At 59.4% G+C, this 13,970-nt stretch overlaps 1 protein-coding gene across 4 annotated transcripts in view; it reads right to left on the bottom strand.

The window, feature by feature from the left end:
* Nucleotides 1-6,564, bottom strand: part of COL1A1 (collagen type I alpha 1 chain) — a 16,055-nt gene extending 9,491 nt beyond the window's left edge. For 2 of the 4 annotated variants that reach the window (XM_040497201.1, XM_040497202.1), the window contains exons 1-16: nucleotides 6,345-6,564; nucleotides 4,614-4,808; nucleotides 4,488-4,522; nucleotides 4,332-4,367; nucleotides 4,143-4,244; nucleotides 3,273-3,344; nucleotides 2,978-3,022; nucleotides 2,763-2,816; nucleotides 2,513-2,566; nucleotides 1,948-2,001; nucleotides 1,774-1,827; nucleotides 1,408-1,461; nucleotides 1,280-1,324; nucleotides 1,111-1,164; nucleotides 948-992; nucleotides 731-784 (exon numbers count right to left, since the gene is read on the bottom strand). In XM_040497201.1, coding sequence (XP_040353135.1) covers nucleotides 731-784; nucleotides 948-992; nucleotides 1,111-1,164; nucleotides 1,280-1,324; nucleotides 1,408-1,461; nucleotides 1,774-1,827; nucleotides 1,948-2,001; nucleotides 2,513-2,566; nucleotides 2,763-2,816; nucleotides 2,978-3,022; nucleotides 3,273-3,344; nucleotides 4,143-4,244; nucleotides 4,332-4,367; nucleotides 4,488-4,522; nucleotides 4,614-4,808; nucleotides 6,345-6,438 — 1,047 coding nt within the window. In that variant the 5' untranslated portion in view covers nucleotides 6,439-6,564. Of the gene's footprint in view, nucleotides 1-82; nucleotides 182-278; nucleotides 324-405; nucleotides 505-730; nucleotides 785-947; nucleotides 993-1,110; nucleotides 1,165-1,279; nucleotides 1,325-1,407; nucleotides 1,462-1,773; nucleotides 1,828-1,947; nucleotides 2,002-2,512; nucleotides 2,567-2,762; nucleotides 2,817-2,977; nucleotides 3,023-3,272; nucleotides 3,345-4,142; nucleotides 4,245-4,331; nucleotides 4,368-4,487; nucleotides 4,523-4,613; nucleotides 4,809-6,344 lie in introns of all 4 variants that reach the window. The other 2 variants (XM_040497203.1, XM_040497204.1) reach the window with 2 other exon arrangements.
* Nucleotides 6,565-13,970: the final 7,406 nt, after the last annotated feature.

Here is a 13,970-nt window from a genome sequence, read left to right as displayed (position 1 = left end):
TCGCATCCTCACGCTTCTCAGGCGGGGCCACGCCGGACGGAGCCGGCACGCGGGTGGGCACAAGTGAGAGAGTGATACTTACACTGTTACCCTTGGGACCCGGAGGGCCGCTGGGGCCCTGGGGTCCAGAGGGGCCTCGGGCACCAGGGAAGCCAGGAGCGCCAGCAATCCCAGGAGCGCCCTGTGGGAGGCAGAACAGGTTGAGCCCCGGAGCGGAGGGCGTGGGGCAGGGGGGAGGGGGGTGCCGGGGGCGGCTCTGAAAGCTGCAGGATACTCACGTTGGCACCTTTGGCACCAGGCTGTCCGTCAGCACCGGGGTTTCCCTGTGGCCCGGAGAGAGGAGGGTGAGTGACAGGAGAGGACTCTGAATTGGGGGGTGGCACGGGGGCACTGAGGAGCACTTACAGCAGGGCCAGCAGCACCAGCAGGGCCGGGGGGGCCGGGCTCGCCACGCACACCCTGGGGACCTTCAGAGCCACGGGCTCCTTGGGGACCGGCTTCACCCTGGGTAGGAGACAAGGACAGGTCAGGAGCCCAAGCGCGTCTTTGGATGCCGGGAGGTGAGGGTGGAGGGCAGGGACAGGAGAGCAGGAATTAGGACTCCAAGATCACAGAAGAGGACCTGAGGACAAAGGTGCTGGGGCATGGGCTTCTCCGGGTTTGGAGAGCAGGGAGGCGCCCATCCCTTGGCCTGTGGGTGCTGGGCTCAGAGCGGGGGCAGGGATCTCACCTTAGCACCAACAGCACCAGGGAAGCCGGGAGGACCAGCGGGGCCAGTGGGACCCTGTGAACGAAATGGAGCCGTTAGTGAGAAGGAAAATGGCCACTGTGAGTCACACCCGGCGGCAGAAGAGGTCCTGGGATTCGTGGCCATGGGGCCCGCCCCCGGTGGGAGCCCCAGGAGCCCTCGGGGCTCCCAGGCACAGAGACCCGGGGGCTGTACTCACAGGGGGGCCGGCGGCACCGGTAGCACCGTCATTTCCACGAGCACCCTGCGGGAGAGAGAGGGGTGGCCCCAGTCACGTGCACCGAGTGCTGGCGGGTCCCCGCAACCCCTCAGGAACCCCTTCCAGTGCCCCGGGATCCCCCCAAGGGGCCAAGAGGACTTACAGCAGGGCCAGGGGCTCCGGGGCGTCCTCTCTCACCAGGCAGACCACGGGGACCCTGACGACAAAAGCCAGGAAAGCCGAGTGAGATCAGAGACACACTCTTCCCCCCAAATCCCATCTCGCCCCTCTACCCTGTTCCATCTCTTCCTCCTAGAACTGGACACACTCACCATCTGGCCAGGAGCTCCATTTTCACCGGGGCTACCAGGCTCACCCTAGAGAGCAGAGAATGAAGTTAGGAATTTGTTCGTGGTGGGACTGGGTGGTGGGGGCCCCGGATACTCAGGCATCCTCTTACCTTGGGACCAGCAGGACCAGCATCTCCCTTGGCACCATCCAAACCACTGAAACCCTAAGATAGGGAAGAAGGGCCAAGGTGAGTGCCGCTGGAAGGGGTGGACCACCTTGGCCCTCATGTTGACCTGGCAAGGTGCCTCAGGGGGTCACCACAGCCATCCCCCCTGTCTCTGCACTAGACTAGACCCCAACTGGCCCAAGATCTCACCCAATCCTATGGAGATTTCTTTCCCAATGGAGGGAAGTTCTCTTGGATGTCTACTCTCTATCCCTTGGGACTTCTGTAGCTGCCACCCCACCTCGACACCCACAGGAGGATCCTTTGGGGGAAGGGGTAGGATGGTGGGGTGCTACAAAGGGGACTTACTCTGTGTCCCTTCATTCCAGGAAGGCCAGCAGTTCCAGGCAATCCCCGGGCACCCTGGAGAGAAAAGAAAAGGAGGAGAAAGGCAGGGCCATTAGAAGATGCCACTGTGGACCCAGTGCCCAAGTGGAGCCCCCCTGTGGCGACGTCCAGGGCCGGCCACGCATTCCTGCTCACCTGAGGTCCAGGAGGCCCACGCTCACCAGGACGACCAGGCTTTCCAGCTTCACCCTGAGAGGGAGAGAAAAGGCCATGATGCCCATGCCTTGGAAACGTGTGGAAGGTCTGAATTTTCTTGGCATTGTTGAAGGTCAGGTTTAGGAGCCCAGAATCTTGTCTTTGGATTTAGAGCGCAGCTTAAATCTACAGTGAAATCCTTGCTTGGTGAATTTTGAGTCCCTCCGAGGGAATTTCTGTTTATTTTTGTATAGGGAGAGCAAATCTGAGGTGCCCAGGGCAGTCAAGCCTAAGGAAGTCATTCACCCCGAGGGACAGTGTTGGGGATTGCTTTGAAGTGGCTGGGGTGAGAGGAGGGTCAGTCACCTCCACTGGGGAAAGGGGGAACATCCCATAAAGGGTGAAGATCATTGTTCAAGGGCAGTCCCATGCATCAGGGAGAACTTGGCCTCCTTTCTCTGGGTATCACCTTCAAAGGTGGTGGGGCACTGGAGTGGAGATTACAGGAACCTAGCCCATGGAGGCATTGGGGGCTAGATGGGATCATCTTGCCTGGGTTACTTACGTCATCTCCGTTCTTGCCAGGGGGACCAGGGGGACCACGGGGACCCATGGGACCCTAGAGGAAACAGGAAGAAAGGAGATTAGAATGACCAGGATAAGGGGAAAAAAAGAAGGGGGAGGCTGGGATTGGAAGGAGGAGTCAAGGAAGACTTCAGATGGCAGGGGTGGAGGAGTCCTTCAATAGGACAATCCACATGTTTGTAGAGGGAGTATTTGGATAGAGTACAACTTGGGGGGGGGGTGGCACTTACTGAAGCTCCAGGCTCGCCGGGCTCACCAGGGGGGCCTTGGAAACCTTGGGGACCCTGGAGGACAAGGAAAGAGGGATTCAGTTAGGACAGGTCCCTGTCAGTCTTTCCCCATCTCACCAAGAGATCTCTCAGAGCACCTGACCTGCCCTCATCCCCGTCCTCCCTTCGAAAGACCAAAGCCCAGGGTGGTGTATGATGATATCCTGGATACTTACAGGTGCACCAGGGGGACCAGGGAGACCACGAGGACCAGAAGGACCCTACAGAAGGGGGAAAAAAAAAGAGCGGCCATGTTGATACCTCTGTAGGAAGGTGCAACATGGGTGTGATCTTGCTGTCTTCCAGGGGTTCCTGTTGGAGTGTTCCCACTTGTCTGGCATCCTCTCTGAATTTCCACTATAAACCACCTCTGAAACCACCTCTGAAATTCCCCCATAAACCACCACTGGCCCATCCTGTCTAGATTCCCACGGGCTCCTCTTCTGTCATCTCTGCACCCCAGTGGCTCACCATGGGGCCAGGCACAGAGATTCCTCCAGTTGACTTCTCATCGTAGCCGTAAGACATTTGGGGAGCAAAGTTCTAGAAGAAACAAGAGAGAGGAGAGGGCATGAGAAATCAGTGAGTTGAGAGGCAAAAACATCACTGACAATGGGATATTGACATATGCCTCCTGGCTTGATGCACTAAGAGGGTCAACAACATCACTTGTGAGATATTCCTGCCCAGAAGGCATGGCCCAACTCCAATTATGGGGACACATTCGGCCAACCTGAGCTGAGGGCCACTAAAATAATTGGCCTTTACGGAGCAACTGGCTTCTTCAAAAAACTCCAGGGTCATGAAAGGCAAAGGAAGTCTGAGGAATGTTCCAGAGTAAAGGAAACCGAAGAGCTATGACAATTAAATGCAATTTATAATCCCAGATCCAGAGAAAAGATGCCACAGAGGGTATTATTGGGATATTGGTGAAATTTGGATAGGGACTGTATATTCAGATCATAGTTATGTATCAGTGTTAACGTTCTGAAATGTAATCACTCTACAACGGTCACGTAAGAGAAAGTTCTTGTTCTCGGGAAATACAACCAAAGCTAAAGTAGTTTGGAGCAAAAGGACACAACATCAACAACTGATTCTGGAACAAATGGTTCAGAAAGAAATGTATATGTATACATAGAGACTGACAAAGCAAATGTGACAAACTGCGAAGGGTATGTGAGAGTTCTTGGCACTATTCTTGAAGCTCTTCTGTAAGTTTGGAACCATTTCAAAATACAAAGTATGCCATCTGCCAAAAACACACAAAAAACCAAAGAACAGGAGGTGAGGGGAGCACTCAGGGCCGGCCTGCCAGGAGTGTGTTGAATCTTCACTTACTCCTCCGAGGCCAGGGGGTCCGGGGGGTCCGGGAGGGCCGGGGGGTCCAGGAAGTCCAGGCTGTCCAGGGATGCCGTCGCGGCCAGGGGGGCCGGCAGGTCCCTGCAGCGGGAGAGGGCGGGCGGCGGTGAGCGCAGGCCTGGAGCCACGCCCACCTCCAGCCCCGACAGCAGAGAGCGCAACGCTTACCCTTGGGCCTCGGGGGCCAGTATCTCCTTTGGGTCCCTATGGGGTAAGGGGGGAGAAGAAGCAAAAGAAGTCGAGTTAGAGAAGGGAGGCGCTTGAGGACTCTGGGGCTGGGGGCCGGGGGGGGGGGGGGGGCAAAAGTCGAAGGCAGAGGATTACCTCGACTCCTGTGGTTTCTTGGCCGGTAGGTGACGCTAGGGGAGAAGACACGCGGGTGAGCGGCGGGGTTGCACCGGGTGCTCCCGGCGGCCCCGCCCTCCCCCAGCCCCAGGCCCCTCGCCGTACCCTCGCCGTCGGGGCAGACGGGGCAGCACTCGCCCGGGGGGACATGAGCGCCGGGGCAGTTCTTGGTTTCGTCGCAGATCACGTCATCGCACAACACGTTGCCGTTGTCGCAGACACAGATCCGGCAGGCCTCGGGTTTCCAAACATCTCGGTCATAGTACCTGAGGCCGTTCTGTACGCAGGTGACTGGTGGGACTGGGGCAAGAGGGGAAAGGAGGGGCTGTCAGCGGCGCTCGAACCCCCCCCCCCCCTCGGGGCTCCAGGGACCCCCAGCCCTACCCTCCTTTCCCGTTTGTCTTAGAGACACATTTAGATTTTCCATTTCCCGCCGCCTCCTTCACCACCGCCCTGCCCCCCAACCCTTTCCCCAAATCCTTAAAAGCTCATCTGCTCCTCATCAGGGCCGGTGACAGCGCCGAGGCGCCCGGCCAGGGCGGCTATAACTCTTTCCAGTTCTCAGGAATTTAAACAAAGCTTTAGGCCGGAGTTGCTTCCAACTCCAACACCAGCCCATCGGCGCTGAAGCCAAGTGAAATAAAAAGCCATTGGGTGGGGGAGGGGAGTTGGGGGACTCGGGAGGAGAACAAGAGGGGCCCCAACCAGAGGGCAGGCTCCTGGGGAGTGGTTTGGGTGGAGACGGGGGCGGGGACGGGTAGGAGGAGAGAAGGGAGGTCCAGCCCCCATTCCGCCCATCCCGGGGCAGGTGGGATGGCGTGGGCGGCGCCAGGAGGATGGGGCGGGGCCTATTGGCCTGAGGTCCCGCCCAGAGACTTGAATTATACCTCCAAAGTAGGATACACCCCACCCTCCAGCCACCAGACATCTCAAAAGCCCTCTCTCGGGACAACCCCCGTTTCCTAAACCTAGCCAGGACCTCTGGGTCACTCCTTGACCAAAGAACCAAAAAGTCCGCAGATAGTAACGAAGTTAGCTAACCACGCCCACCGCGCGAGCGTCTACCCAGACAGCCACTAGGTGGCGGGCAACACTAAGCAATTGCCTCGGCTCGGCCACTTCTTTCAGAGACTGAGGCTACCGGGTCCCCAGTTTTATTTTCCAGGTCTAGAGGCGGGGTCCACAACCGGCAATAGCGCCCGTCCACTCCACGCAGCCCCTGCGCGGGGAAGCGCTGGAAGGGGAGGCGCGGAGCTCCGTGCGGATCGGCAGAGGGCGCAGGGACCCCGCCCTGTCAACTCCGCGCCAAAGTTTCTCGTCCTCCAACCCGCCCACTCTCCGCGCCCCCTCCCCCCTCAGACCAGCACCCCCGCAGCCCCAGGAACACTGTCTAGCCTGCAGAGAGGGCAAACAATCTTTCCTTATGAATCATCCCAAGCCTTCCTGATCCCTTTTACATCTCGGGCTCCAAATTCCCAGCACGGCGCCCCCCATCCCATCTCCGACGTACTTTCCCCTCACCCGGCGCGCAGACCCCCATTTCCCCCGTGGTGCTCCACAGAGCGAGCCCGGGACTCCCTCCTGTGCCAATTCGGGTGGCGCTCCATTCTCCCCTCTCACTACCGGCGGGGCGGGGGGGGGGCGCGTTCCTCTACACCCCCCACCCAGGGTACACTGCCTTCTCTCCCGGGGCGCCCAGGAAGAGCCCTCGCCATCTCCCTTCCGTCCCTGAGTCTCCGGAGCATCCCGAGTCTTAGTTTAAGTCGCGGACCCCCGGGACAGAGCGCAGGGCGAGGTACCAAGTAGCCTTGGACTCCCCAAAAGTTTGCGACTTACTGTCTTCTTCTTCTTGGCCCTCCTCTTGGCCGTGCGTCAGGAGGGCGGTGGCCGCTAAGAGGAGCAGGAGCCGGAGGTCCACAAAGCTGAACATGTCTAGACCCTAGACATGTAGACTCTTTGCGGCTGGGGTGGGGGTTAGCGTCCGCTCATGCGTGGCCTCACACTCCGCGTGCCTCCTGCTCCGACCCCGAGGAGAAACTCCCGTCTGCTCCGACGACTGGCCCGGGCCCTTTTTATACCATCCTGACGGAGTGCGGGGAGGAACTCGGTCCCTGGTAGAGGGGGAGCCGGCCGCCCGCCCCCCAGCCAATCAGAGCTGCCTGGCCCGGCCCCCAATTTGGGAGTTGGAAGGGAGAGGGGGAGGGGAGGACGGGGAAGGGAGTCCACCACGCATTTCCCCCTTCGAAGGGCTGCCTCCCCAGCCCCCCCAGCCCAGGCTGGGCCAGAGGTGCTGCTGCGGAGGGACGGCTAGGTCCTCAGTACAGTGCGGGCTAAAGACTGGGTCGTGGGGCCCCCTTGGGCTTTCTTCCTGGGATCCCTCTGTCTGGGGGATCTGGAACTGAGGGGCTGGCAGGGGAGCCTTCCCGAGGTGGAAGGACTGGGGGTGATTGGGAGAGGGCCGTCCTGGCCATGCCTCATTCGCCTTCCTGACCTGTCCCGCCACAGCTAAGGGATGGGTAGGAAGACACCAGGTTCTCCCTCTAAAAGATGTGCCCGTTTAGGGGTGTCTTCTGGTGTGGCTGGGATATGAAGCTTAGGCATATTTGGGGAGCACGTTAGAGATTCCTTTGCAGACATTAAGAATCAGATACTTGGCGGGGGGGGGGGTTGTTGGCCAGAAGGGGTTTATCTTGAGGATGTCTATTCTGCCATGCTTGAGGCTTCAGGATGGAAGCCTGGAACGCTCTCCCCCAAACCCGAGGCGTGACTGAGAGAGGATGGGTTGGGGAGGCTGAGGCCCTGGATGAGAAATTTGACTGCGTGGTCTCTCCAGAAGGAGGCTTGGTGGTTAAGTGGCCGGGCAGCCGAGTGGTCGTGGGAAGTTGCTGGGACTCTTTTACGCCCAGGCGAGTGGGTTTGCATGGGAGCGCCAAGATCACCGGTGACCTAGAAAAGGGTCCTCTGGGGGTCCGCCCAGGCTGCAGCCAGGGCCTGGTTAGAGACCCCCGTACACAGCATAGCGGAAGACTTGGGTGGAAGGCACTGGGTCCGAGAGAGGGTGCTCCTTCGGGAGCTGCGGAAAGCCGCTCACTGCTTGTACCTGGACTTGAGGTTGGGGACAGAGGGAGAATTTGGGTGTCGGGGGGGGGACTAGGCTTTGGGGGCTCAGGTTCTTCGGTACCCTGCATGGAGGTGAGGATCCCAAGAACAACAGGCTCTATCGGGGGGGAGATGCCCCCAAAGCTAGTGTCCTCCCCTGCCCGTGTCCCAACCTCCCAACGGCACCCTACCCTTGGCTCTACCACAATCTGTGGGCCCAAGAGAAGCCAGTTGGGGTCCCTTGCAATGCCCGTCAACTCCAGGCCCTCTTGCTTTGCGGCCCCCACCCCCATCCTTCCAGAGCTGCTAACGTGGAAGCGGGGAGTCCCCGCCTCCCCCAAACCATCCAAGATTCCATTGCCTCCCCCCCACCCCGCCCCTCTCCACGCCCTCCCCCAGCTGGTTTTGTGCAACGAAGGCAAAGGAAAAAAAAAAAAAAAAAAGACCAAGGGAACAGAAGGGGAGGGAGCCACGTCGGCGTGGGCCGTGGGCAGCCAGGATGAGCGGTGCGGGTGGGGCGGCAGAGGGAGAGTGCAGGGGCTATAATTAAAGGGAAAATATAGAGTTTCCAGAGAGGCAGGGCTGCAGACAGCAATGGAGGGACGGGCCTTCATCAATTATCCTCACCATGTGGCAGCAGCTTGTGGCCCAGGGTCTGCCCCCACCTAGTGCCAGTGACTGAAGGGCAGGACAGGGGCTGAGGTGCTGAGATGGCAGTTTCTGCACCCCCCCCCCAGTGTGGGTCAGGGTCAAGGGGCGCCCCTCCCCAACAGAGGACAAGGGTCCTGTCGCTTGGCAGTGATCCCCTGGGGCAGGGCGTCACAGGCTTGGGGTGAGGGTTGGTGCCTCATGCCAACCTCCCTGACTGACTCCAGCCTGCAGTCCCCTGGTCCAGGCTGTCCCACGCCTGTCTTAAAGAAGAGATTAAGCCTCGGATGAGAAGTAGGAGCTTGGAGTTCTTGGGCCCGGAGTTCTGAAGGATGTTCAGGGACCCCTGAGGTTGGCGGGTGGTGTGTGTGTGTGTGTGTGTGTGTGTGTGTGTGTACCACTGCCTCAACATCCAGTTTCAGACTTCTGTCCCCGGAGCTGCGGGGAGAGGCTTTCCAAGCATCCTTTACACTCTTTTACACGTGGCACAGAGCGGAGGCCCAGGGCCTCCTCTGCCACTTTCGACTTGAAACGCTTGGCGGGCACCCAGCCCAAAGATGTGTCTTTAATTTCTGCAGCATGACAGCGAGAGGAAGAATGTGCTTGGGGTCTCCTCCCAGCCTGGCTGGGCCTCCTTGGGTTTGAGACTTGGGGGGGGGGGGCGGAGGGACGAGGGAGGGAGCTGGGAGAGGGGAGGAGATGCCACCTCATCTTTAGGAAACTCTGAAGCTCTGGCTTCTTCTGGAATGTTAGGCTTTGTCCGGCATTTGGAGTTGGGGGGGGAGCAAAAGCCAAAAATCTCCCCCCCCCCCCACCCCGCACACACATCCCAAGCAATGGTAAAGTCATCAGCACTTAGGGAAAAAAATTCCTCAAGAAGAAAAACAGAAAGAGGAAAATGCTGAGCTCTGAGTTCTCTGCTTCTCCAAATTTCCCCAAGTGCCCTCCCTCCATGAGAGAGAGGGCAGGCCTGGGTGCCCCAGCTCCCCCCCTCCCTCGGGACCTCCCCACCCAGGTCCCCCGTCTGGACTCTGTGGTGTGCGGCAAGGACGCAGTGGTGCACCTGGGGGCAGTGGGGGTTGGGGATCAGCCCTTTCCAGCTGCTTTGACTCTCCTTCCCCAGTCTGACCCTCCAGAATGCCCCTCTACCCCACCCTGGCCGCAGCTGGTGATAGAGGGACCCTAGGAGAGGGTTGAAGAGAGAGAAGGGGAGGGGTTCTGAGAGTGCGACTGCAGTGGAGAGCTTGGTCTCCACGGGGTCCTGTCGAGGGTCCCTGGGGACAGAGTCTGGGGCAGACCCCAAGTGTGTGGGATCCTCTCTTCCTCCCTTTCCTCAGCTTGCCACCCCCCGGGCCCTTGGGGCCTCAGCGAAGTTCTTTGGCTTCCAGGCCGGGCTCTGTTCTCTCTCAGCCTCAGCCTCCATCCAAGTCCCTCAGCCTTCCGAGATGTCCCTCCGTCTCTTCCATCCTTTCCAGGCTCAGGGGGAAGGTGAGGAAGGAAGCCTGTCCACGTGGAGTGTTAGGTGCCGCGAGACGTCCGGTCAGCAAGGTGCGGGAAACCCGTGGGTGGCTGGGTCTGGAGCTCAGAGGAAAGCCCTACGTGGGACCCCAGGATGGTGGTGTGGAGGGAGTCATCATGGAGGCAGGAGCGGTGAAGGGCTGGGATGAGCCTGAGGACCCTCATGGCTGCACTCCATCTTAGCCAAAAGGCCGAGAAGCGATAAGGACCCTCATGGTTGAAGGGGTGGGAAGGGGTGGAGGAGCCCCGCACGGGAGACAGGACAAGAGTGGGAGTAGGAAGGCGCGGAGGACAGGGTTGGTGGGTGCAAGGGGAGATTGTTCTAGAAGGATGAGAATTAGATGCTGCAGAGAGAATTAGTACAAGGAGTGGAATGCTCCCTGGGTTTGGCAACATGGCGGTGATTGATTAGCGCCCTAAGTTTCGGTGGGTGGCGAAGCCACACTGGAAGGAGCTGGGGAGCAAGTGGGAGGCCAGGAAATGGGGTCGGAGAGCTCCGGGGCTTGGAGGAGGAGCTTAGCGGAGAGGGGAGGAGAGTGAGTAGATGCCCCATCCTCCCTCCTGTCCTTCTTTCTTTGCCTGCTCGGAGCCACCCCCACTCCTGTCTGTCTGTCTGTCTTCTGCCTCCCTCCTCTTTTTCTTCCAGGAAACTGTGTTTCTTTCCCCCACCCTTCCCTCTCCTGAGCTCTTTTTCTGGATCCCCCTTGCTTTTGGCCCTCTCTCCCCTCGGATACCCACATCCAGGCCCAGCCGGCACCCCGTTCTCTTCTAGAACGTGCCCTCAGCCCGGGCTCTTGAAGAGAACGCTTGATTTCTAGCCCTGGCAACTATTCTTGGGGTGAGGGGCCCAGTCCAGGAGGGGGGAAAAGGGAGGGGCAGGGGAGCCAGGGAAGGGGCTGGAGCGTGAGCCACCAGTGACATCAGGACTCCCGAGGCCCACTCCGGCCACCCCTACCAGGTCTCCTCCAGGTCCCAGATGAGCATAGTGTGCTGAGTGGGCTCTCGCCTCGCTCCGTGGTGAACTCAAGTGAGGAGTCAATGCCCATCTTCCCTGCTGGAGCGCGAGCTCCCGGGAGAGGGACCTGGCAGGGGCTCCGCCCCATCTCTCGCCCTCACCTGGTCTGGGGGCAGAGAAGGTTCTTGTCAGAGGTTGGGTGAGCCAAGGAACTGAATGACTTTTTACTCCTTTCTGGTCTGGTTCCTTTCTGTCCTGGTGTTAGCCCCATTCTCTTTCCCCACTTCCTTCCTGATTACTGTTCTTTTATTCCCCCCACCCCCCCACCCCCATTTCTCCTGGTCACAGATTTTCCTTCCTTTCCTTAGATCTTTTCCTTCCCGTGTTCTTTCTCTCCTCTGCGTCTGGCCGCCCCGTTGTCCCTTCACCCCACCCCCGCCCCCACAAGGACGCCTCAGCCACTGGTTCCTCCTGGCAAACCTGGGATTCTGGAGTTTCTGGGGTGGGGGTTGAGTGAGGGGGGGGTGGGGGGGATCCCAGTTTATTCACTTGTTCCAGCCCTGGGCAAGGCACCCCTTTGGACAGAGCGTGGCTTGGGCACAGAAAGGATCCAGAATTACTCATTCAACAACACTTACATGTCAGGCACTTTGCACCGGGGTCTGGCCCGTCGGTGCCTGCCCTCACGGAACTTAATCTGGTAGAGACAGACGCGGATGAAATCACACAAATAAATAAACACGCGATGGCAGCTATCAAGGTCTTGAAGGAAAGGAGCCCAGAGCTCTGAGTGGCAGGCATCCCAGGGAGTCATCCCTGGACCTGGGGGCCCAGTAAGCCTTCCCTGGATAGGCTGGCAGACGAGTGGGGAGACCTTAGGTAAGGGGTAGGTGACAGCGTGGGGGTTTGCAGTAAGAGTCACCACATATGCGCAGGCTCTGGGGCAGGAGGGAGCATGGCAAGTGCTAGATGTCCAGGGAGCCCAGAGAAGGCCATTGTGGCTGGGGCACAGGCAGCCAAGGCCGGCAGGCCGAAGAAGCCACATCAGGGGGTTTAGCCTTGTCCCTTAACGGCCAGGGAACCCGTTAGAGGGTCTGAAGCGGGGAGGGGCGCAATCAGGTCTGTGTTCGTAGGAGACCGCCGTAGTCACTCGGTGCAGCGGGTGCAGACAGGAGGGCTGCGGTACAAGTCGGCTGTGGCAGGTGCCCAAGTGAGAGAGGAGGAGAGCCTGGACCAGGTTGAGGGGGGGTAGAACCAAAGAAAAGCATGGCTTCAAGAGGGAGGGTTTACAGGTGGATGTGGGAGTGTGGTGGTGAGAAGCAGTCATCCTATGACTCCTGCCCTTCTGACTGACGGACTGGATGGTGCGATACCCTGGAAAGGAGGAGATTGGGCGAGGGCCCCGTGCACGGAAGGACATCCTGAGTTCAGTGCCCACTGCAAATACTCCAGTCAATTCTGTTCAGTGGAGGGTTACTGCGGACCTCCTGGGGCCAGCTCCTGTCCTTAGAGAATGGGGAGCCAGTTTGGGGAATAAAAGAAAGCTGGAAACGTCTCTCGCCCAGGGCAGCACTGGCTGTGTGATTCTGTGTCAGGCTCTCCATCTCTCTGATCCTTATGTCCCCAGTGTGTGAAACGGGGCCGTGGGAGGCCACCTTGCTGGCCCTATGTCATGCTCAGTAAATGGAAGCCTCCAGAGAGAGGCAAAGGTGACGAGAACGCCAACTGGAGATAAGGCAGGTTTCAGAGAGGAGTTGCTTTTGAGCCGAGCCTTGGAGGTGGGTGACAGGGTTTGAATGCAGGGCTGGAATGGGAGGGAGGGCGTCACCAACCTGGGAAACCTCCCCTGACTCCAACAGAGAGAGAGAGAGAGAGAGAGAGAGAGAGAGAGAGAGAGAGAGAGGTGGTGGGGAAAAGGCCTTGGGCAGAGGAAGCATGGAATATACAGCTGGAAAATTAGGCTGGGGCCAACTTCTAGAGGCCTGGAGTTCTAGCACAAGAATTTCAAATCTATTTGGGGGCCAGAGAGCCAGTGACTGCTTTTGAGTAGGGTTTGGTCGTAAGCCTTTTGCCAAAGGGCTTGCCCAGAAAACCTATCCCTTGGTAGCCGCAGAATTCAAGTTTGAAGTCTGGAGCCCCTGGAGAAGGGGGGAAAATGCGAGGAGAGTGGGTGGGACTTATAGGTCTCAGACCATCAAGGAAACGCCACTTGGGAGCGCGCAAAGAGGTAGACCAGATGACTCCTCTGAAGTCGGTTTCTACTAGATTCTAGAGCTTCCTGTTCTTGCAAAGTGGGAATATGATACAACAGATGTTCAGGTGGAATGAACTCATTCCACCTCTGGACTCCTTCTGCCCTGCTCTCTCCTCCTTGCACGGATGAGAAAACCAAGGCTCAGAGTAGGGAACTGACCTGCTTAAGGTCACACGGCTGAGATTGAGGGGTCAGGGGTAAGATCCCTGCTCCACCTCAAGATCCTGAGCGGTGAGGGCCGCTGGGGGGCTGGAGGGGCCAGGGAAGCAACTGGGGATGGGGGGGGAGGGCGGTCAAGAGGCACAAGGATCCCACATGATACTCATCCAGGCCTGGGGGGACAGGGCAAGAGAGCTGCTCCCCAACTCTCAGCTGAGCCGTGTGGCCAGAGGGGGAAGGGAGCCCGGTGGGCAGGGTGGAACTGCCACATGGAAGAGGCTTGATGGGAACCATCTGGCCTGGCTGGAGTGTGGGCTGCAGGGAGAGGAGGAGCAGGAGCCGGGAGACAGGCCATGGTGGGCGGGTGGATGGCGGGTTGGGGCTGGGAGTGGCCGGCCCGGAGGCCCCTACCTTCCAGACTGCTGCAGCCCAGATGCCTTCACAGCCACAGCCTGGCCCATCCAACCCGCTGACCTCATTCCCAGCTCCCCTCCCTCGCAGGCCCCCCTCTGCCTGCCCCGTAGACCGATGGCCTTCCGCCCCCCCCGGGGGGGGGGGGGGGGGGCCGGCAAGGAGGAACTGAACAGGGGCACCCTGAGCCCAGAGCTCTGCCAGGTCAGGCAGACCTGGGAGGGGGCAGTTGCGTTCCCCGTACCCCCTGGACCGCTCTGGGCCTCAGTTTCCCCTCTCCAAAGATGAGACCGAGCAAATGGAAGGGGCTGGGGCCCCTGGTGGGGCACGGCAGCGAAGAAAGTTGGGGTGGGTAAGAACTAAGGCGGGGGGGGGGCGCTCTGTGGAGACCATCAAAGCCACCCCCCTGCCTCCTTAG

Source organism: Herpailurus yagouaroundi, unplaced genomic scaffold (genome assembly GCF_014898765.1).
Source record: "Herpailurus yagouaroundi ecotype Mexico unplaced genomic scaffold, PumYag 189, whole genome shotgun sequence".
Lineage (NCBI taxonomy): Eukaryota > Metazoa > Chordata > Mammalia > Carnivora > Felidae > Herpailurus > Herpailurus yagouaroundi.
Note: the sequence above shows the minus strand (reverse complement) of the source record. Positions and strands in the feature narration are given on the sequence as shown.